This window comes from Apus apus, chromosome 3 (assembly GCF_020740795.1).
Source record: "Apus apus isolate bApuApu2 chromosome 3, bApuApu2.pri.cur, whole genome shotgun sequence".
NCBI lineage: Eukaryota > Metazoa > Chordata > Aves > Apodiformes > Apodidae > Apus > Apus apus.
The window spans coordinates 11756614-11780594 of NC_067284.1; the positions used below are offsets into that span (position 1 = coordinate 11756614).

The 23981-nt window shown below is 38.1% G+C and overlaps 1 protein-coding gene across 2 annotated transcripts in view; it reads left to right on the forward strand.

Moving 5' to 3' along the window:
• RNGTT (RNA guanylyltransferase and 5'-phosphatase) overlaps positions 1 to 23981 on the forward strand; it is a 176327-nt gene that overhangs the window by 137440 nt on the left and 14906 nt on the right. The window contains exon 14 of one of the 2 annotated variants that reach the window (XM_051614993.1): positions 4061 to 4127. The exons of the other annotated variant lie outside the window; for it this stretch is intronic. Within the exon in view, the coding sequence (XP_051470953.1) occupies positions 4061 to 4127 (67 nt within the window). The remainder of the gene's footprint in view (positions 1 to 4060; positions 4128 to 23981) is intronic. 2 annotated transcript variants of the gene reach the window in all.

The following is a 23981-nucleotide window of genomic DNA, read 5'->3' on the forward strand; positions in this document are numbered from 1 at the left end:
ACTGTTTTTGGAGTGATGTTTCTGTCCTTCTGTTTACAAAAAAAAAAAAGGGGGGGGGGGATTTTTGGTAGTGTATTGAATGAAGAGACTACAAATAAAATACATGTCGGCCCGTAAGCTGTATGATCAATTGAGGCAATTTTGTTTATTGGTACCTATTTTCCAGTAAAGTGTATGTACAGAAGTAACAGTAGGCATTTGCATTTTTGACAATTGTATCTCATAATTTTAAGGTAATTATTTGGATGTGGAATTTAAAGATGATAAGTGCACTGTGAAACTGTCACCACAGTTTCATAGGCTGGTCTTGATTTTGGCCAAGTACAGGTGATGTCCAGCTGTTAGCAGGGTTAGGTGTTGAGTACTGCTGATGGGGCTTTGAGAATAGAACTGTGCAAATGTGAAATTAGGTAAGAAATAGAAGACTGACATTTTAAAAGAGAGCATTAGCATAAGGAAATACAGAAGTGCTTATAGCCAGTCTGTCTACCATTGGAAGGTCTTCAAAGGCGAAGGGTAATTAGCTGAGAGCACTAGGATAGAGTATTTGTATCAATTTAGATGTGTTGAAGTAAATGGTATAAAGTTAATTTTAGGTACTTGAAAAATGCAGTCTGGTGGTACAGTAAGGAATTATAACAATGACTGTATAATCTGAGCTTTCTGATAGATGAGGAGTACATTTTAATGGTAATTTAGTGATCAGTCATGCTGAGTTCCTGTGGGTGAGATCAAGATTGGCATGTACACCTCTATTGTACCTGTCTCCTTGATGGCACATCAGTTTTTTTGATACTGCCACTAGTGACTACTAAGGGAGTGATAACACTCTTGCCATGGCTTGGCCTATCCAGAACCTCAACAGTGACTCTTGTCACAATGTGCTTACCTCTTCAGACTCTTCTGTGTGAGCTAAGTCTCTGAAATGTGGAGATTATGCTGCTATCATAGAATGTTTTGGTTTGAAAGAGACCTTAAAGATCACCAGGTTCCAACCCCCCTGCATGGGCAGGGACACCTCCCACTAGACCAGGTTGCTCAAAGCCCCATCCAGCCTGGCCTTGAACGCCTCCAGGGAGGGGGCAGCCACAGCTGCTCTGGGCAGCCTGCTCCAGTGTCTCACCACCCTCACACTAAATAATTTCTTCTTAATATCAAATTTAAATATCCCCTCTTTCGGTTTGAAACAGTTACCCCTTGTGCTATCACTACCTGCCCTTGTAAAAAGCCCCTCCCCAGCTTTCCTGTAGGCCCCCTCCAAGTAGTGGAAGGCTGCTGTAAGGTCTCCCTGAAGCCTTCTCTTCTCCTGGGAGAACAACCTCAACTCTCAGCCTGTGCTCATATGGGGTGGCTCGTGTCCAACTTTTCATCCACCAGCACCCCTAAGTCCTTCCCACAGGGCTTCTTGCAAAGAGAGCTCAATAAAAACCCTGAAGCAAAAGACTTGATAGTAGTAATGAGATTTGGCTTTTTTTCAGTTGCTTAGACCATTTAGAGGGAGAAAAAGTAAGTGTTTCAGAACATTAAATGATGATTATATTGGGATTCTCATTTCAATCTTGGTGAGTGCTTACATGGCAAACTGACTGGCTTTGAGGTTTGGTGATATAATTTTGAACTTTAGAACTTGAGATGAATCTTGAAACCTAAAGAAATAAAGAATGGGACCTTTTATTTAAGCAAGGGAGATTATTTTCCATTCCCTAAAATTGAATTAACATTGCCTTTTTAAGTTTAAGTTGTGAATACAAATAAGAAATGAGTGAAATATATTTCAGCCAAAGCAGTGAAAAGTGAATCAACAGTAATAAGCTTGTACTTCTGTGTCAGTATCAGTCTTGTTAAGGAAGGCAGTTTTTACAGTACATTTGCAGACTTTGGGTGCTACTTAAGCAGTGTAAACTGTTCTGCAGGCTTCTGGAAAGATTAATCTTAAATTATGTTCATTACTTCTAACTAAAGCCATCCTGACAACTCAGATTTTTCATGGTTGTACATTTCTGTCCACTAAAGAAAACAAGAAGAGTAACCATGCTATATGTCTTCTGGTTTTTTAAGTCTCTTGCTAGAAATACAGCCAGTGAACTTTTTTTTTTTCTTTTCTGCCTTGCAAAAATTATGTGCAGTTCTTTTTAAGAATACTTTTTTGCTTTATGGTACCCTTCTCTCAAATATGATGACATACACTGAATCTTTTTTACAGATTCTCTTTTAACCTTTTTCACTAATTACTTCCCATATGTTTCTTTTCATTTAGCAAAGCTTAAAATATTTTCAGAGTTTGCTCTATAGCCCTAGGAGAATATTTGATCAATATGCTGGCTTTACCAGCTCCAGTCACCTGAGTTCTGAGTAAATTTGACTAACTGGGACTGAAAATGAGTTTGATATGTTTATCCTGACTTCCATATCCTGCAGAACCATTGGGAAACAGTGCAAGTCTTCCTGAGAGAGGAAGGGATGGGAAAGGGAGAAGGCCACTTGCCTGTCTGGACTGGCTGATATGCTCTGATCCTTACAGGTCTTTCCTTCCTTTGGATATTTCTGTCAGGGCCCATGAAATTTTGTATACCATATAAAATTAGAGAAGGGTTTTTTGAAGATGATACACAGTTCGACATGACTTCTTACTTACCTGTTCTATATGTGTGAATGTTTTGGCTTTATTTATATTGCTGAGTTCCACTGATTCCTGCTAGTGGTGAACCAGTTTAATATCATAATGGTGTCAGAACTGGGAATAATCAAAATCCTACTAAGATGTGTACATTCTGTGAGGCCAAAATGAGTTAGTGCCATCTAAGTTTCTGTATTCTTCTGTTTATTAAAACAGACCTGGCAATGGTGAGGAATCAGTTGAAAATGACAGCTGGTTTGTGTATAGAAAACAAAATGTAAATCAGTATGAATTAAAAAAAATACACATAGGCTTAAAAACATGAGACACCTCAGTGTCAGGCTTAAGCAGAATGATGCCTACATTCATACTTATTTCTTGTTATTTACTTTAATTCATATGTGAGGCCTTATAGCAAAAGGGAATGAATTGTAAAATTGAAGGAAAATATAAAATAGCAAATAGTTAATGAAAACTTGGAGCTAGTGAAGAGTAAGATGGGTTTTGAATGTCCCTTTTATTCAAAACAGAAACTCCTTCAAGGGTTTGTTATTAAAAAGTTACCTTTATTATGGGGTGCCTGTACTTCAGTGTGACACTTTTGAAGCCTCTAAACTGGAGGGAATGACTGCTGTGCCCTTGCTCAGCAGGATTGTCCAGTTTGGACAGCAGAGTGCTCTTCTACCCTTTTTTGCTGACCAGCGATGTTTCTCCTCTGCCTCTTCATAGCAGCAGCACCCTAATGCTCCTCCAGGATTTGGAGTTTATGTAGTAATAACATTGACTTGCACAGTATCCACAGAAATCAAAATAACTCTTTTCCACAAGTGCCATCAGTCGTTTCAGCCAACTTGTCCCACTCTCCCTGTGGTGCTGGTGGGGTATGCAATGAACTTTTATAAAGAGTTGAAGAAAACAGCAGGCAGAAACTGCATCTGAGGCTCTTTTATGGCAGCGATTCTCTATTCTTTCTCTACTTGCAGTGGTGTAATTTTTGTATGACTGTGTGTACATTTAGTTGCCTTAATGTGCTTTAACTCTCAGGGCTGCTGCTCTGAATGTGTGTTTAGTCTTCTCTCTTGCTGTCTCTTTTTTTCTAATGGTCTCCAATAAATAGAAAAGGCACATACCTGCCATTCCTCCATATTATTGAGTGACATCCATCACAAAGAAGCCTGTGGAATGGTTTTGTTGAAGAGCTGCTTGCACTGTAAACACAAATTACTGGTGTGGATCCATCTTTAATGCACCTCTTTCCTTTTTGGTCCTAGTTCAAACAGAATTGTCTAATCAGCTTTGCAGAAGTATCTCTTGCTATCATAATGAAGCTTGTTACCCTGCTAGGATTCCCTTACAACTACTGGAGATGTAAAAAAAACCAAACAAAACAACAACCTTCTGGATATAAAATGATATCTTAAAAGATTTTTTTCATTTTTTTAGGCTACTCACCCAGAATGTTGGTCTTCTTTATGTTGGAAACTTTGACAGACCTTTTGCACAAATTAAGGTACGATTCAGAAGCTGGGGGGAGGTGGCTATTTAACTTCTTTAACTGCTATATGACTTCAGTCTTGATTTAGAGAACTGCAAGTTACTAATACAACTTCACAAAAAATAATGGGAAATACTGCTGCCTTAGTGATGTTTGCCATATTCTGGAATTGCTTCTAGTTACATCTGTGTGCTTGTGAAAAAAGTTTAGTTTTTCCTATAATATTTTGATTCATTTTGACTTCAGTTTAATTATCAGAAGGAATATGTTATTTTATTGTTGGTTTTGTTTGATTGTTTTGTTTAGGCTACCTTGTCAGTAACATTTTAAAACAAAGCTGCTTTTGGAACTGTGTAATTCTTCAAGTGATCCTTGACAAGGAAGACACTGCAGTAAAAAGCACAGATTGTTTTCCCAGTATTATTAGGTTTACTGTGAAAGACTCGTACAATTGCTGGAAAATAATTTGTCTTTTATGACTTACTTTTTGTCTTCCTTCAGATGAACTATGATAGTTTCACATTTTAATTGCTGGTTGCTAATTAGTTATTGTCATGTCACTTGCAAACAGAAATGTTTTACAGAAATATATGGACTGATTTTGATGAGTTGCATTGGGATTTTTCATACAATAAAGAGAGGGAAGCATTAGCATGTTAGTCATTACACTAGGATGTGGAAATGTGGTATTTGTTTTAGAATGCTAAAATGTTCCCATTTCCCAGGTGATACTTGTAATTACTACATATTCTGCACTCTTGGCAGCCTTGTCTCCTCCATCATGAGCACATGCTTGTGCTTCTCAGAATTTTAAAAGCCTTGGTTTTGTTTCACATCAAAATGAAACTTAATTTCTAAAACTCAGATGTGTTCCTTTGCCATCTCCAATTACATTACCAGAGAACATTATTCCCAACCATATCTAGCTAATACTTGCTTTTTCTAACTTAAATTTTAATAGTTTTAATATTACTTTAAAAGAACAGATGCATGCTTTTCATCTTCCCTGTTCCTTTTCTCCTGTCTCTGCAGTTCCTATATGTATGTTGCTCAGTTTGGCTCATAATCAAATAATTTAGATGTTTCTTGCATGGAAACTTGTGTTGAAAGACGTTCCATCACAATCTCCTATATTTTTGGTGCTAACCCTTCAGAATAATGGTTGTTTAAATGCTTCATAAAAGTTCTCTCACACTGTACCTGCAAATCAGGCCTCATTTCTGCCCTTTCCTGCCCCATCTATTTCTAATATTAGGCAGCAAAATGGGAAGGTTTTCCCCACGGCTGGGAAGAGTTTGTGAGTTGACTGGGTGGATTTGGAAGAGAAGAGGCTTGTACTGCACTTGTTTTCAGGCATTTGCAGTCAGCAGTGATACTCCTCCCATCAGGCAGGGAGAGGCCGTTCTGCTCACAGGACAGCAGCAAAGCAGGTGCTGTGCAGGATCAAACTGGGACCAAGTATCATCACTAGGGAAGAGTGCAAAACCAGGATACATTCACAGTATGTGGCCAGTTTCCTGCAATTTGCCTGCAGAACCTTCTTTGCTGGAAGTTGTACCTGTGTTCTGGTACTTTGGAGACTCAGCTGGACCTTCCACCCTGAATGTGCCTAAGGGATTGTCCACTACACTTTCAACATACAAAGCCACATTGGCACTGCAAGTTAAAGTGTGATTTTATTTCTTTTAAATCTGTTGCCTGGTAACTAATTTTGGTTCATCCTAGGCCTTATGTCAGGAGAAATGGTGACTAGTCATTCTCTATTCCTGGCTTTATCTTCTCTTCCACATTACCCCAGTGTTGCATCTTCCAAGCCACAAAAACTTAATCTATTTATTTGCTCCCAGTATCCAGCAATTCAGTATCTCCAGCCAACACCATTTTTAATTTTTGTACTTGTCTTTATTTCTACTCTTGCCTTACTTAAGGTAAGGAATGGCACAAAATTCAAGATGTGGGCACAGTACTATATTCTGTTCCATTTGCTGTTCTTACCTTATATATGGTACAGTGCTTGATAAATGTCTGACATATATTTAATTTGAGTAGGTTACTATTAGACTTTCTGGTAATATGTAGTCTCATTCTAAATGTTGTGTTTACCACGAAATAGGTAATGTGGATGTTCAAAATAACTTTCAGTTACTACCTAGGAAAAACAAAGCTTTTCGTCCACTAAACTACTTTAGATCACATATACCTGTTTGAATAAGGTAATTCCACAAGATGTACTCCTTAAAACATACCTTTTATTTTTGGGCTGTAGGCATTTATATGGCCATATATGTTTCTGGTGCTAAAGGTAATCCTGAAATGGTGAGGTGGTAAGTAGCTCAGGGTCATCTCTTCTGTGGTTTGTATTGTTAGCTTCAACTGGGAAATGGCATGCAATTAACAAAAACAATAAGCTTTTTAAATGGAGGCTCCTATCTGATTGCTTGGAGATTCTAGAAGGATATTGGCTGCATGACAGCAGGAGAAATTGGCATAGAGTGAAGAGGTTATACCCTCTTTAGAGAGAGCTTCAGCACCAAAAGTGGGGAAGATTAATGTTAAGACTTGGTGCTGTGAAAATAAGTGCATGTACTCTGGAGACATACAGTGGTCTTTTTTGTAACTGTTGACACAAGTTTCTTTCATTTTTTCCCCCAGCAGTTCTTCAGGTCTTTCATAGGTGGTTGCTAATGATGCCACCAGTTAAAAGACCACACTTGGTCCTGGAATATGCCAGAGTCTTTGTAACCTTTTAGTTCTGATCTGCTTTTGCTCACCGTGTGATGGATTGAACTGTCTTTTTTATGTAAACGATGCACTCGTTCATTTGCAAAAATCCCAAGTATATCTGTTATATTAAGATATGGCATTTCTTGCCAAATGTGTGCATTAAGGAATGTCCCAAACCACTGCTCTCCTCTGTAGGTTTAGATTAATTACTCAAAGTGAACCATTAGTATACAGCAGTACTTCCAATGCGTTTTTGTGCACTTCCAGTTGGACACCAAGGAATATTACCAGGCCTTTGAAATATATATAAACATAAACTGCCATGCTAGTACTCATAAATTCATGTTTCAATTTATGTGCATTTACAAAACTGCAAAGAGAGAAACTCCTTATCAAGGTATCCCTCCCTAAAAGCAAACAAGTCTGATTTTCCAGAACTGTGCAGGAAGATAATTGCACCCATGTCTTTGATGATGAAGACTGTAGATGGCAAGTCTGGGAAGAGATTTTGAAATACTAACATCTCTTCTAGGATGATTTTTCTGTGTCTTTCTCACATGCAATAATTCATTAATATTTATATATATTAATATTTATAATGTTTCTGAGAGATAGATGAACTGGTAAGATTAACTGAAGTTACCTGATCTTCTTCCTCCTGACTTGCTTTCAGTGGTATCAGTGATAGTGCTTGATAGATGTTTGATCTCTGTACTTCATTATACAAAAGGAACGCAGAGCATTAACTCCTCATGCTTTTGAATCCTGTGTCTGGTAGCTGGTAGATCAGAAGAAATGGATACAAGTGTGTTTTCCTGGCTAGAGGGATCTGCCTGGGACTTTTCCAATAATATGCAAGTTCATAGATATGGCAAAATTTTGTATGTTGCTACTTTGAACAGAGTTCATGATACAGAACTTCAAAGTTATTGCATAATGCTTGGGAGTGCTCTTATCCTAAAATAATATCCAGTGAGTTTCAGTAAGTTCAGTGGCTCATAAAACCGATGGCTATTTTGGTTAGCTGGAGAGAGTACTAAATGAATTAATGATTTGAAGGTCACATTATCTGCAGCAATGAATTCTTCTTTTCAGGGGACTGTTCTTTATATTGAAGGAATTTATTTCATGTAGGGCAGTTCCTCTTATAATTTCATTTTTAAATAAAATTATTCTGATTTATTGTTTATTATTAGCATCTGTATTAAAGTGGTGTAGAAGAGTTTCACCACAAGTGTTTCCTTTTTGTATCTTTTCCCTTTTACGTGGCTATGTTAGTAGTAGTTACCATCATATACTTCTGCATTCACTCAAGAACTTCAGAGAAATTCAGTGATTTGCAGCTTTCTTTGGTTGGAAGTGTTTGTATTTATTAAATATCCCATGGAAACTGGATGAAATGAAGGAGGTTTCTCTTAAGTGACAATCGCAATCAGCAAGATAAAGTATTGACATCAGCTGGAATTAACTGGCAAAATTTTTTAAATCTACAGTAAATATTGCTTGTATTCTTTTACTAACAATGAGCTACTAAAGCAAAAAATTTATCATATAGATTTTGCTGTTTTTAAAAGAGAGATTTAATCAATGTAGTTCAGAATGGAAAATCAGATACACTATTTCCAGTATTTATAACCATAAAGAAAATGATGTTGCTTAATCAATTTATTCAGATTGAAAGTTTTTGCAGTTCCTAGATGCTTCTGGGATCAGGGGAAACTGTTCAGTACACTGTGTTCTCCATTATTAATCAGTAATGAAGCTTCTGGCACTCTTTACTATCGAGCTAATGACTAGTTTCATTTTGGGCTCTTAACACATTAAATTACCATTTAAATAAAGATTAATTACTGCTATTTTATTTTTAGTATTTTAAGAGTAGTTATTAAAAAGTTTCATAATAAATACTGCTTTGTTCAAAACAGAATTGTTCGATTTAATAGACTATGAGGACAGTTATGGTGAAAAGAGTATTTTGGAAATAGTGATGTGTTCTTAGTATTGAGTTTTTGTGGTAGGAGTCCAGTGGAAAGTTTCAAGTTTGCTTCTGGGGAATTTGCTGCTGTAGTTACAGTAGTCTTGCTCTCAAGGAGTAGCAAGGACTCAAGCTCTCTGCTCTGAGATGCAGCTCAGTAGCCTTTATCTGTGATTTAACTGAACTTGAGAACAGTGTTGCTGATTGCTGAGACAGCTAAACCTGCCACCTGCACTCCAGGACTGCAGTTCAGTTCTAAGCCATTATTTGCCCAACTGTTTCATTTTCCCTCAGCCAATACACTTTTAACTTAAAACATGATAAAGCATAGTGGAGTTCTGCCAGAGAGAGAGAGGCCTTGCAAAGGGTAATTGCTCCAGAATGATTTCTCTGATCATCTCACATCAAAATCAGCACACCCTCCAGATACGAATCCATCCGCCTTTACTTTAAGATCCGCAGGCAACTTATCAGCACCTTGGAGAATTTACTGTTATGTTCCCAGGAGCTGAAACATCTTCAACACAGCTGCTTAACTTTGTCTAGACATAGAGGCTGAGCTGATGTCTGAGAACTAGGCTAGACCTCATTCATGACTCCTTCAGCATTATCAAACATCTGCAGATTATTACTGAAGTGATTGGCCACAATTTACCAAACAAACCTTTTCTGAAAGAAGAGGACAAAGGCATGACTTGATGAACTTGCTGCTGTCACAGCTTATTTCTTAAGCTAAGACAAACTGCTGATTTTTTGACTGCAGCTGGCATGTTTTTCTTCCCTGAGTGACAGTGACTTCTACTACCAATTAGTGATCCCAAAGCTGGGTAGACTGCCACTGTCTAGCCACAGAGGACACATATGGAGCACCTTGTTAGGGTACAGCTATTCAGATTACTCCAAATTTAGGAGGAGAATTAGTCCAGCTTTCCCCATACACTCATTTGCTGTCCTGACAGAGCTCCACAGCAACATGGTCTGTACAGACCTTCAGCAAAATACATGTAAAAGTTTTCCCTCTGTGCCTCTTGGCAGCCAGTACGAATATGTTGATGCCCTCATTATTTGATACTTTGCTTACTGGGCTTTCATACAAATTGAAAGAGGTTTTTGCAGCAGGAAAGGATGTGTCCTACCACAGCAGGAAAGGATGTCTCATTTGTCATGGTGAAGTCATAATCTGAATTTTGTTTCTGTTGCCTGTCTCCCCTTTTTTATTATTTTGTGCTGTTAGTGTATTGTATGTGATATGAAATGCCATAGAATAAAACATAAGGGTATCATATATTCAGCTTCAATAAAAAGACAAATACAGCCCTAGAATCTCTGGAGTGAGACATTGCTGAGAGAAAGGAAGTACATCTTTATCTGTAGGTGTTTGATTCTGGTTGCTCACATTGAAGACAAATTATTTCAGACTGAAAGAGAAGCCCTCGGTTGGACAGAGGCCTGTCAAATGAAAGAAAAATAGTGGTAACTTGCTCGGTTAGCTTAGCAAGATAGTGTCAGAGAAGGATTATTTTGTCTTTATATTAGCAGAGCTAACGGGCAGTGAGGGGAAGGAGAAAGGGAGAAGATTATTTTAAACTAGGAAAATAATGATAGGAGAATAAATGGATTATGGCAGACAGAAATAATTTTATTCTGAAAGCTGAAGGATACTTTTGAGGACTACAGATCCGGATCCAGCTTCCACTAGGAACAAACACCTTTACAGTGTTGAGAAGGAATGTGGTAATTGTATGATTTGATGACTGTGAAAGAAGATAAGCTCAGAAAATCTGAGTCCCTACATGTCATTAAACATGGTCACTCTGAATTAAAAAAACACAAACTGAGGATAAAGCTGTATAAAATTCTACCTCTTCTGAAGTTCAAACTGTATCTTTAGGATAAAGTAGTTGATGTTAACAATGTGTATGTATTCTTGTTAACAGTCTCCAATCAGAACTGGAGAATGGTTCTAGTGTTTAATAGAGTTTTGTGGGATGTTACAGCAGGATTTTCACATCCTCTTGCTAGACATGGGAGCTGCACTGGGCATCGCTGGAATTGTTAGTATTGGGCTGCTGAGATGCTGCATAAGGAAGGTCTTCCTTTTTCTTGCTGTGTTTCTCTTTTGTGGAAAGCACCTCTATCTCTGTGTCATGCAGAACTCAACACATGGAAACAGTTTCAGCACCAACACTTGAAAAGTCTGTCCGATTGCCAGGTAACCTTTCCAAATAAAATTCTCCGTGGAGTGGGAGTTTAAGCTGTATTCCTCATGTTTATTGTTACAAGATGACAGTGTACAGTCTTCTCATGGAAGGTCATACAATGCAGAGATAATGTCTTCTGCTGACTGAGTTGTCCTCCTTTTCCACTCATTCCTTTCTCCTGCACTGATTCCACATAAAGGACTGGGTAAAATTCAACATCCTAGTTTTTATCTTCAAGGTGCTCATGTGGTCTGGGATGTATGAAATGTTACCTGGCATAGGGCTGTGATTGCCTTCCTCAGGAATGAAGGAAGGTTTCACATTAAAAATAAAGTTCATTCTCAGCAGCAAGAGGGTTTTCAGGAGGGCAGCCTGGAACCTGAAGTGAACCTGTTGCAATCTGGAGTGGTTTCGCATTTTGCAATATTCTGTCCCAAGTTCAAGATGATTTTTCTTTGACTTTCTCCTAAACAGTAATCTGAACATGTTAAAACACAATTCTGAATTTGTGACAATAGTAACAAACTCTGGGACGTAGAAAACTGCCCAATCCACATAGTTTCTATCTTGTAAAGAAGATACTAGAGAGAACTTAGGGAGGTTGTAATGTGCTAGCAAGAAATCACCCACTGCTCATTCTTAAGTTACATGTTTATTTAACATAGCAAGTTTAGCTCATTTTGAAAATAGGATAGTTTTGAACTTAATTTGAGAATTAGGAAAGAAAAAAATAATGTGGCTTAATTCCTTATCCCTTGACTTCCTTTCATTTCTCTCCATCGTGGCATTCTTTGTTGCAGCTTTTCTCAAAAGCAATTGCTAACTTGTAAGGGCAGGGGGGCCTGACTGCCTGTGTTTGTGAAGCCCCTGGAGTATTAGAGCCCTTCGTCCTGCCTGGGAATGTTCAGACACTAATAGTATAAATGAATAGTAATATATTTTATGTGTGCATTTATATTACAGTGAATGACAGCATACAAGTGGGCATTTTACCCTCTATTGACATATTGAGGGGAATAATAATAATAATGATGATAATAGTAATAATAAAAGTAATTCAGCCTTGGAAGTGGTGATGGAAACAGAAAAAGAATAACAACTAGGAAATCTGCACAAGCAGTGCAAAAACTGAAGCAATGATTTTGTATGCTGTTACAATTGCAGCCCCTAAGAACAAAATGTTAATGAGCTATAATTTATAAATTCACTCTGTTCTGATGGATCAGAGAGTCCCCATTTTGCTCTTTGTCATGAGTATGCCTGTGAATTCAGTTTAAAAAATTGTTCTTTGTAAAGCTTGTGATGTTCCGTAGAAGTCCAGAGAATTAGGAAGATTACCTCTGCAGTTTTCTGGTGTTGCTGCCAATAAAGCTGAATAGTTGGTGCTTAGTTTTGGACTACATGATTTCTTTCTTTTCATTTCTGTTTTGCTTTTTGTCTTTCTCCCCCCCCCCCCGCCTCTTTTTATTGGACATCTTTTGTTATTTCAGCTCCTAGTATTTTGGTGTTTGTTTTTTTTTTTTTTAAATCAATCCAAGTTTGTTCTTGCGAAGTATGGGGTAAACTAAGCCTTCTGAAGAGGTTAAAATAATAGCTAGTAGATTGTAGATCTTAGTGTATTGGAAATTTTAATTGGTTTTATTTATTTATTTATTTACTCCTGTATTAACTGTTTAAGATTTAAAAAAATCTTCAAATGCTTTTAATGAGTATTGTAAAAATGAACAGATTGCTGTTTTTAAGGCTTCCATTTCCTGGGCTTTGGAATCCAAATGCATCCTAGCAATAGAAAATCTGTATGATAATTTCTCAAAAAGCTTAGAAAAACAAGTGCTGACAAAAGAAGAAGAGAAGCAAATGCAGGGTTGTGCATCAGGGACAGAGCAAGCTGGAGCCTTACCTGGCTGTGCAGCAGTTCTGCAGAAAAGCACCTGAGGGTCCTGGTGGCAACAAGTTGAAGGTGAGCCTGATGTGTGCCCTCGCACTGGTAAAGGCCAACCATGCCCTGAGGTGTGTTAGCTAGAGGGCATAGCCTGCAGGTCAAGGAAGGTCACCGTGCTCTGCTCAAGCACCTGGGAGACACTGTGTGCTGTTCTGGGCTTCTCACAGGATCACCAAGGCTGGAAAAGACCTTTAAGATCAACAGATCCAGCCTATGAGCAACACCTCCCCATCAGCCAGACCATGGCATTAAGTGCCACATCCAGCCTTTCCCTGAGCACATCCAGGGGTGGTGCCTCCACCACTTCCCTGGGAAGTCCTTTCCAATGTCTAATTACCCTCTCCATGAGGAAGTACTTCCTCATATCCAACCTGAACCTCCCCTGTTGCAGCTTCAGGCCTTGCCCTCTCATCTTGTTGCTAGTTGCCTGGAAAAAGAGCCCAGCCCCCACCGGACTACAACCTCCCTTCAGGTAGTTGAAGAGACTGATAAGGTCCCCTTTGAGTCTCCTCTTCTCCAGGCTAAACAACCCCAGCTCCCTCAGCCTATCCCTATAAGATTTTTCCTCCAGTCCTTTCACCAGCCTTATTGCTCTCCTCTGGACCTGCTCCAGCACCTCAATATCCTTCTTGAAGTGAGGGCCCTTTGTGCAAGAGAAGTCACCTCACTGGAGCGATTCCTGCTGGGGTCACCACCAAGGGTAGAGCATCTGGCCTATGGGGAGAGGTTAAAGAAACTGAGTGTCTTTAGTCTTAAGAAGAAAAGTAAGGAGTGGGGGAGAGTGATTGCAGTCTCCAGTCACCTAAAGGGAGATTGCAGAAAAAAGAGCCAGACACTTCTCAGAGATACAGGGGAAGAATGAGGGAAGATTCCAGTCAGATGCAAGGACGTAATTTTCATGGTGAGGTTGGCTCAGCATGGCAGCAGGTTGCCTGGAGAGGCTGTAAAATCCCTGTCCATGGAGATTTTCAAAATGTAATGCAGAAAAAGACCCTGAGTAACCTGACTGATCCTTGAAGTTAACCCATCCTAGAGCAGGAGGTTGAGCTCAGTGATGGCTGGAAGGCCCTTTCTAACCTGAATTTTTCTGGTTCTGTGACATTCTAGAGTATAAGCTGTCACCATTGTGAAATATAACTAGTTCTTAAGAGTACATAAAACTGCAGAATTTATTATGTTTATGGCGAAATTGTACAGTTGGATGTTTCTAAGATTCCACTGTTACTGACGGAATAGAGCTTAATTTCAATCCATAATATTAATTTATAGTATGCCAGTCAGTTCTTCCTTCATATCTTTTCCTCTGGCTGCAACCATAACTTGCATTATACAAGGCATTCAGTACTTTCATTCTCAGGATCTCAGGTTTTTTTCTTGCTAAATATTTACCTTGTAAGTGACTGGTTTTCTCATTGTGCAGAACGGCCCGTCTTCTCCCCCCACATAAGATATCAAAAATAGGAAAAGATGCTGCTTTTTTTCTTCCATTAAGAGGCAGAAATTACATTACCTTCCAGAGATACTCTAATCCTCTTTCAAAGAACATACTGTGTTTCCTTTACTGAAATGTTTATTTAGAAGAAGAAAGGGTTTGTGTTTTTTCCTTCAAGGTAATTTTGCAGCTATTTTTATGTAATGAGGCAGTATGGATTTTTTTTAATGGAACTGTGGTGTGTGTTGAGAATAAAGCATCTTTGGTTTAAACTTCAAAATCTGTGAGCATAACTGGGACTTGGAGAAGCTGGTGTTCTCAGGAATGTCTATAAAATTTAAGAGGTTTATAGATTATTCAGAGCTATATAACTAATGTTAAAAGAATGATGGTAAAGAGGAGAGGAAATTGGGAGTGGCAGCACTGGCTGGATTAGTAGCAGAGCTCAGGAGTAACAGGCTGGAAGATGAGCAACCAGTGGGTAAGTTGTTGGATGTGAACACACTGAGGAGACTTTGTAAATGCATGAAATGGGGTGTAATTGTTGTGTATAATGGACAGACAAATAATGTAAGAGTGCAAGGTGGGACACCTGAGCACTGCAGGAATAAAACTTGCAGATGTGCTGGGAAGACATGGTCGAGATAACACTGATACACCTTCCTTGTCCTCCTGTCTCGCCTCCAACAGCAACACTGATCTACAGAGACTCTTAGGAAGAGCCTCCAAAATTAATTACTGAGACCATTCATATTCTGATCTTTGCTTTGGTTGGAATACTCTGTCATAATATCTACGAGATTAAGCCAACCAGCAATTTCTTATCGCATTAGGGATGGTTGATTTGGAGTTTCCCATTTCGTTTGATTTGATAATGAGATTTGAAACCACCACCAGCTGATATATGTGCAGTCAGAGTTTAGTTTTATTTGGTTTATTTTTATTTTTTTTTTAGTCTCAGCATTCCTTCTTTCAGAATTAATTTTCTTTCTTACCTTCCTGGTAATTTTCCAAATATTTACTGTTGACCCCATACAGATACTGTTGTGAGAATTATTGTCGTACAGAAAACTGGACTTCCAAAGTGATAAGCAGATTGTGCTTACAGTAGCCTATGCCCAGTGGTATGAAAATATACTATGATACATGTGAGCATTAGGACTGCAGATTATGTCTCATTAAAATAATACATTAATAGACAAATAGTTCATTTTCCGTATTGAAGAGACAGCGAAAGAAAAGGGTTAAGCTGGGTCTGAACCATAAAATAGTTGCTCACTACCAACTAAAGATGGTTGAGACAGATACTGGGAATGAGAGGTTTGTTTTAGCAATAAATGAGCATAGACATTGCAGCTGTTCCTCATCTGCATTGCATTGAGCCCTCACACTTGTCACAGTGGAATAACTGATCAGGTCACTGTAAAGCTGCCAGATTCCTCGTGCTGCAGTGCAAGTTGTGTTTGGTGTTGTCCTCGTCTTCTTTGTCACATTGTTCTTTTCCAGGCTTCAGTTTTTGAGAGGGTTCTGGCACCTGCACGTGGGTGATTTGAGGCTGGCACCATCTTTTGTTTTCCTTTTTTATGTTTTACAAAAATCACCTTACAGAAGAGGATGATTTTTCCATGATGATTTTATGCTCTTGAGCATGGTAATTTGTTGCTGCAGCTGTTCCTGCCTTATAACTGCTTTGTCAAACCTGCTTTGGGTTTGGGTGTGCTCTGCAGCATTTCTTCTGGGCAATGCAGAATACCTTAATAACAACAGCTGTTTATGGGACCAGCTCCTGTGCTTGGCTGGGTTGCAGCAGGGCCTGGTTTCCCTTTGATGTAGACATCCCCATGCTGAGCTTCCATAAATGCAATTGCATTTGCATTTTCTTTTGACTAGGATACAGTACTCAGAGTAAACTTCTCAGAGTTTATAGGCAATTTAGAAACTTTTTGTAGATAATTGTCTTCTCAGACAAAGAAGTGAGCTAAATTTCTGTGTCTTTATAGTTTCCTTCAGAAATTATTCTTTTTGTATCATATTTGTTATTGTAATTGTTATTTATTAATCTGGTCTGATTTTTGAAATCAGTTTATTGACTTTTCTTTCTGTATTAGACCTTTCTTCAATAGAGGCTTTTGCTGGTACTGTAGGCAAGTGAAATAAAGGCAGTGGAATGGATGATAGTCAAAGAGAAAGAACAGATAAAAAAGTTTCTCAATAAAATTATAAAAATTGGACCCTGCTAGAAATTTACTGTAATTGAATGAGACAATGGAAAGGTATCGAGGCAAAGTCTTTTAGGTCTTTTTTAACCATTTCTTAATTGTTTATTGCTTTAAAATATCATAAGAATATCAGTCTTGGGGGGAGGGGGAGAGAAAGCAAATAGTTTTTGTAAACAGTTCATAGCCAGAGTATATCTAAATTTGTTAAGCTTTTTAGAGGCGAGTTCTTTTGAGTCTAAACTGAACAAAAGAGTTTGAACTTGATAAATGAAGTTGAACTTCTAGTACCTTTGCAAAATGCAGATTATAATGTCTTTAATACTCATGAATAAATCAAGATGTTGAAGTTGCAAAGGGTGAGAGATGGTATAACATGGACATTTTTTTATTATGAAATTGTTTCTGAGACCTTTCTTTATAGTACCTATAAAATGCATAGTGAACATTGTGAATGAGAAATATTTTAAATGTCAGATACTGGTAAGATTGGAGAAAAACAGTTGATGGCAAAAATGACCATTTTGAGAGGTACTGTGCTGGTTTAGGGCTAGTAAAAGGCAAATGCAGATTAAATTTAAATAAATGAAAAAGAATAGGCCTGCAAACAATAACACAGAAGGCAGGAGAAATATCAAATGAGATAATTATGCAGGATATCAGCTTACAAAGGAAAAGGGGTTGTGGATAATATCCTGTCTAATTATAATACCTATGAAGGACAATCTCCAACACAAACCAATTTCAGCTACTGTATAGTGCAAAACAGGATGAATCTGGGAATCCTGAAGAAAAGTCTCTGACAGTTGCCTCATTAGCTCTTACAAAATTCTTTCTAGAGGTGCCCATCTCTCCCAGGGAATTACAAGCCAAAACTAGCTCCTAAATTTTAAGTACCTAATATAATTGTGGAAATACTCATCTTGCCTATCTCTGTGGACTTTTCCAATTATGAGATTAAAGGATGGCATAAAACCAAATTCTTACTGTACAGCTGTTTTAAATACAAGTGAGCATTTCCAGCACAGTATTCCCCACAGGCAAGCATTGTGGCTTAAATGTCACTTCAGCTGCTGCTAATAGATTTTCAGAGATCCATTTTTTGCCACAATTTCTATCCTCAAATATAATCTGTAAAAGCAGATAAGTCCTGCAAGCTTGGGCTCTGTTAGACCTCTGATGGGAAAGTTGGTAGCTCTTCGAGAAGGTTAGCAAATAATGAGGAAGGTGGTATTAAGCCAGATTATGCCCATGAAAGGCTGGTCTTTAGGCAAAAAGATGAGACTTCATACTAGTAAAAGTAGGATGCTTATCTCCTACACAGGGAAATGATAAATAGCACAGGTACAGTTAGAAGAATGCCTTTAATACCTAGAAAGAGGTAATCCTAGGGGAAAAGGAAGCTGCACACAGACAGTAAATCAGGTAAGATTATTTCTTGTTTCATTCTTAATTAATTACTTTACTTGATGATGAACAGTGAAATACTTAATTCAATTATTTTTTTCATCAAATTGGCTTTCACAGTTTTCATTGCAAGGGTTACATCTACCTCTGCTTGGCAGTGTTCCAGAATTATTATAGTATTTGTAATTTCATGTTAGAGAGAGGAATATATAGTAAAACTCAGCTGAATAATAGTGATGCAGTATCTTGTTACCTGATAGTCAACAAAATCATTATTTATTTACTTTTTGTTTGACAATAGTAAAACCACTGCAGTTTCATTTTTCTAGCATAAAGTGAGAATAAAAGTGAAAGTACAAAAGAGCTCAGTGGTGCTATTATGTTTCAGCAAATTGAAGTTTTCGAAATGCCATTTCTACTTCTCTCCAAAGGAAAAAAAAGGTTGATTGTAGAGAAAATAGTATGTTATATCTCTGGGAAAACTAGTGTAGAAAAAATTGAAAAGGAATGATAAGAACTGTGGCAGCATTGCTAGAACCATTGTGCAGACATTTTATTTGTGTTTCTGAGAACTGTAGATGTTTTCATTTACTGGGGGAGAAACTGTAAATATGCAATATTGCCTTTTATGTTACTAACTTCAGTGAGTTACTGTTTAATTGATATACAGAAAAATTTCTGCTAGTGACTTTATAACCGAATGCTATAATGAAATGTCACTTCTTTTCAGAAAAATGTTTCTCTCCCTCAAGTATTAAATCCGTTTCAGGAAATGAATCTACTGATTTTAGCTTAATGTGTTATAATAAAAAATATTTGAATATGCTCTCAGATGGTGGATTCATGAGAAGCTGTACTGGAATCTGTGCAGCCATTGATGCGAGATTTTTATCTGTTTTTTATGCATGAAGCAAGGAAATCAGCATTGGTCCAGAAGGGAAGTAAAGACCTGGGTTCTGCTGGAGAACAGTTCTCTCACTTCAGCTCTGCAGAAGTCATCCATGGGCTTTCTTTTACTGGATGGCCAAGACCCTGACAGTGCTCTAAGTGAGAGGGAATGAGGGTCTAGCAGAGCAGTGCTGTAAAGCCTCTTAGCCTGACTGTTCCATCTGCTGGGTCTCAGGCAGTCTTCCAGAGGTGGTTAGTACCAGCCACGGTCCTCGCTGCCTTGGGGAGCTGCCCATTGTCTGCACATTAATGCTGTGCCACACAAGAAATAACATCTCTGATTAGCATCATCTGTTACCCTACCCAGTTGTAGGTTACTAGTAATACAGGCAAGTGCAGCCCAGCTTCTGCTTCGTTTCATTAGTGGGTCATGGTTAGCCACGCTTGATTGCTGACCATTGCAGGAGCAGATGAACTGATGTAGCAGTTCTTTTATACAGACATAACCTCTGAAGAAACCTGCTCACTGCTGGGGGTTTAGACTAGTTGACCTTTAAAGGTCCCTGCCAACCCAAACCACTCTATGATTCTATGTAGGGAAGAGGTTGGTCTGTAGTAGAAGCAACCTAAAGAAATAGGCAAAAGCAGAATTGGAAACGATGTTTTTTTCCTTTTGCACAAAAACTCAAAAGTACAATTACTGTGTTTTCCTGCCTCACTGCATTCTCTTTTCACCTGTTAAACTTTGTATGCCAGTAATAGATAGAAGAAGGTTTTGGGGTAACTTAACTTCAGTAGAAGGAAAACAAAGGACATCTCTGAATAATTTAGGAGGACGTTTATAGATCAGTGAGTCAGAGGTTTTGGACTTAACAATACTAAAGCTAACATTAAAGCAAGCAGACCTTGAATTACTTAATTACTAGCTTGTTAATATTTCATTCAGAACTTTATGAAAGATCTGTAATTAGTGCTAGTAGCTACAGCAGGAAACTGCAAAGCAAGGCTTTCTGTTTCAGTTCATGGATTTCCCTGCTGTGTACACTCTTGCCTGACAAATCAACTCCCATTTACTTTGGGCTTTTCAACTGCAGAATTACATACATAAAACTCCTTTATCTAAAGCAATCTAATGAAGTTGGTTTAATGTATAAAAAGATTTTGACATTAGTGGGTAACAGGCTACAGAGTTGCTGTTACCTGTTTTTTATTTCCCATTTCTTACCCCTTCCCAGTGCTGCCTGTTCTTCTAAAGAAGAGCCTTGAAGAATTTATTTTTTCCTGGCTGGAATTCTTAGTTGGCTGGCTCTAGAGTGGGTTTATGATGTTACATGTAATGCTGTTACATGATGTGAAAAGCAAGACAAATGTTTTCAGCTGTATCTGTTAAGAGAACTAATGCTCTTTCAGTCCTAGGCCTTGGGTGGGGGAGGACAGCTGCTCAAACACAGCTGTAGCACTTGAGCAGAGTGCTCAGATGAGGCTTTGAATTCTGGAGAATGTAAGAACCTGCCCATGCAGAGGTCTTTGTGAGCCACAGCTTTATGACTAAGGGTTTTTTTGGAGAGGTCATCTGGTTAGAAAACTAAAGGGACTTTTCTTAGCTTTGGTTGCCTTAGCTTTTGCAGGCTGACTGGGTGAAGTCGTCTTGATAAATAAGAATGAAGATTCAATATTATTGCTCACTTATGTTGTTCTTGATCTGCCATACAAGAAGAGAGTGTATGAGCAAAGCCATGAAAAGCGTGCCCATGTCCAAGGGACTTTTTGAAATACAGGGGGCTTTGGCATGACCAGCTGTCAAACTGTTAATTGTCTCCTGTTGTCAGCACTCACCATTCAAAGTCATAATCTTGTTTAGTTGATAGTAAAACAGAAACTCAGATAAAATCCTTATTGATTTGTCTAGAATCACAGCTGCCCAAACAGACTGAGAAGTTCATATCCGGCAAAGTCTGTAAAACCCTCTGAAGTCAGTGGTGACTCTTCCAAGTCCTTGAAAATTGTCCATTCCCCTGCCTTGTGCTTCTGCAGTCTGTTGCCCCACCCCCCATCCATTACTGTGGTGTCCTGGGAAATCTGGCTTCCTAACTCTGCAGATTCATTAATGACAAGAAATGGAAAGGAAGGAGGGGCTGGCAATGAAAGGTAAAGCAGTAAGAACCCCTCTATAGCCTCATTTACTGAGAAATTTGTGCCATTGATAGATTAGTCCTTGCTTACCTTTCTTAAAGAGGAATGACCTCACCAGCTGGCAGGCATTTAAAAACCCTTGGCAGTGTCTGAGCCACGATTAACTTCCCTATCTAGCCCCTTCCATTCTGTAACCCCACAATGATCAAGAAGACTTGCATGCTTAGATTTTAGATTATAGGTCAGATTAAAGTGAAAGTCTTTAATTTTTTTTTGAACAAGAAGGAAGAAAGCTTTCCATGATTTAAGCCTCAAAGCCAGTTAGGCTTTGAAGTTTAAGGCAAACTATTATAAGGGAAGGAGTTCAAGCCTGCTCAATGCTGTAAAGGCACTTGAGAAGTGAGTTAGGGCAGTTGACTTTCACTACAGTGGTTGCTTTGATCAAAGCTAATTTTTGAAAGCTTGCGTTTAAGGCAGCAGCCGTTAATCTTTTTGTTGTGATGTATTATCAGTAATGGGGAAAAAAAGATTATTTCCCTTTAACTGAAATCTTAGAAGGCTGAAAAATACAGTGAAAAATCCCTTAAATGGCTTTTACAGCTTTTTTTCCCAATGCATCTTTGCTTTATTATTTCGATTTTATAGCACTGCTGATTAGATATTTTGTTGTTGTAGTTGTTTGGCTCTTCATGGCTTTGTGTTTTGTATTATTGCGGTGTTTCATCAAGGCTATTATCAGCTCCCACACTTAAGTGGTTCTGTTCTGGCAGTCACCTGGAACTCATCCTGTGTCATTACCTACAAAAATTAAGGTTGAGTCAGCAGGGTGGTGAACTCCAATCTCAGCCACTAGGTGTAAGAATGTCCCCTCAAAATGTCAAAGTTTTAAAAATAATTGTATATTGACTTTTTTTGTCATCCTGTGTTTGAAAATTCAAAGTCCTAGCTTCCTTATCTAATACAAATAAAAAACCTGAAAATTTTGTTCAAATAATATGTTGTTCTACTGTAAGACACTTGTGTGATTTCAAGATCTGGCACTCTTCAAAAAATACTAAGTATTACACAGAGTGTATAAAAGCTATGATGAGCAAGACTGAGCTCTCCTTTCAGGCTAGTGAAGTGGATATGGATTGTCTGTATTTTTATTTTCTACAAGTCCTCTAAGCCTTAGTATGTTCTACTATCAGATTTAGAAGTAACTTGGAATTGCTTCTGAAATGTAGCAAGAAACAAAAAATAATTACTACTTTTTGTAAATATGTCCTAGGCAAAAACTCAAACACATGTTAAATAGAGGAGACAAAAAGCAAGTTTGCTTGTTTCTGGCCTTAGTTTATGTGCACATTCTCTCTGTGCAGTCTCAGTGCTTTGAAGAATTAATAGGATTTCTAGATGAGGAAAACATTTATAAATTTATAATCTTGCTCCCTACCCCCACCTTTCTAATAATGCTTGCATAGCTTGTTTAATAATTTACATATCACTTAGATACCAGTCTTCGATAAAGTCAGTATGCCAAATTCAGCTTCTAATGTTGTATGTTCCTTTGTTTGCCTACTATAGTGAAGAATATGAAGTAAAACTGATTATATCTTTCTTCATGTTGTTATTCCGTAATGTTCTGAGGCAAAGAAATTTGAACTATGGGGAAAGCTGAGCTGCTAAGAAACCAGTTTGGGCTTTGTTAGTCTGTGGAGTAGACACATGAATATATTACATATGATTATCATAAAATTATGGCCTGGAAATTGAGCAGTCATGCTGCTGCATTTTAGACAGTACATTTATAATAAGCTGTAATAAAGTAAACATTTTGAATGGATATAAGAAGAGGCATTACTTGCAATTGCAAATGAACGTTCAATTCACACTTTTGAAGCTCAATTTAACAAAGCAAACAAATTTCCTTGTAGTGTTAACACAGTGGTGATTTTTGATATATGGGGAAAAAACTTCAAGCATATAAAACTGGCTCTTTGGGATCTAAATGGAAGAAAATAATATGATTTGTAATGGCTGTAATTTGAAAGCTGTGTGCTGTTACAAGTAAAAGTGGGTTTAAAAAACTCACTGGCAATTACTTGCTCCTTTGGATTCAAGTTTAAATTTCTTTTGGCTTATGTTGGTATCACTTGGTGTTTTTCTGGAAAAGTATAAAACCATGGCTTCTAAGGACATTTCAGAAGCCAGATAAGCAATGACTAGAATTAGATTTAGGGCCTGATCCTGATAGCACTAGTGTAGGCTAATTGATCTTCTGAGGCAGCTCAGAGAAATATAACTTGAAAGGATAAGAGTTTGCAGAGCCCAGGCCTCCATGAATAGTGATCAGATACTATCAAACCTGTAAAAGTAGTTTTTCCTCAGATGACACAGAAAGCTGCTGGGAAGCTCCTGATAGCCCAGCCCTGGGGAGTCTCTGTTACCTGTCCCCGGCAGCGTGATAGCGAGTGACCGAATCCCTTGTAGGGGTAAGAAGTACAGATAAAACGAGATTAATTTGGACTCCTACAGTAGCAATAGGTTGGGTAGAAAGAAAAGATGGAGAACAGTCTTATGAGAAAGTATACTGTAAAATCTATGTGTGACAAACACAAACATTTGTCAAGAGAGCCATCATTACAGAGGTGAAGTCCAACATCTGAAAGGCAGGAAATGTCAGAAAAGCTCTCCATCCTGCTCTGACATAGGCATCTAGGTTACCTTTCGTTTGTTTTGAGGTATAGAAATAGTGTTGCCAGAGGTTGTAAAATAGTAATAGCATTGCTTTGTCTCTGGAAGATTTGTTCGGGTTTCTACTGATAAATTATTAAATAGGTCTTAGCTGCCCCGTGTCACAGGATTTCTCGGTAGCATCAGTGTAAGTACCTGAGAGGTAATTAAGATGGGGTTTAGAGAACCTAATGGGGGGTAAATGCTTTCTCTCTTGTTTGACCACAAACCATCTC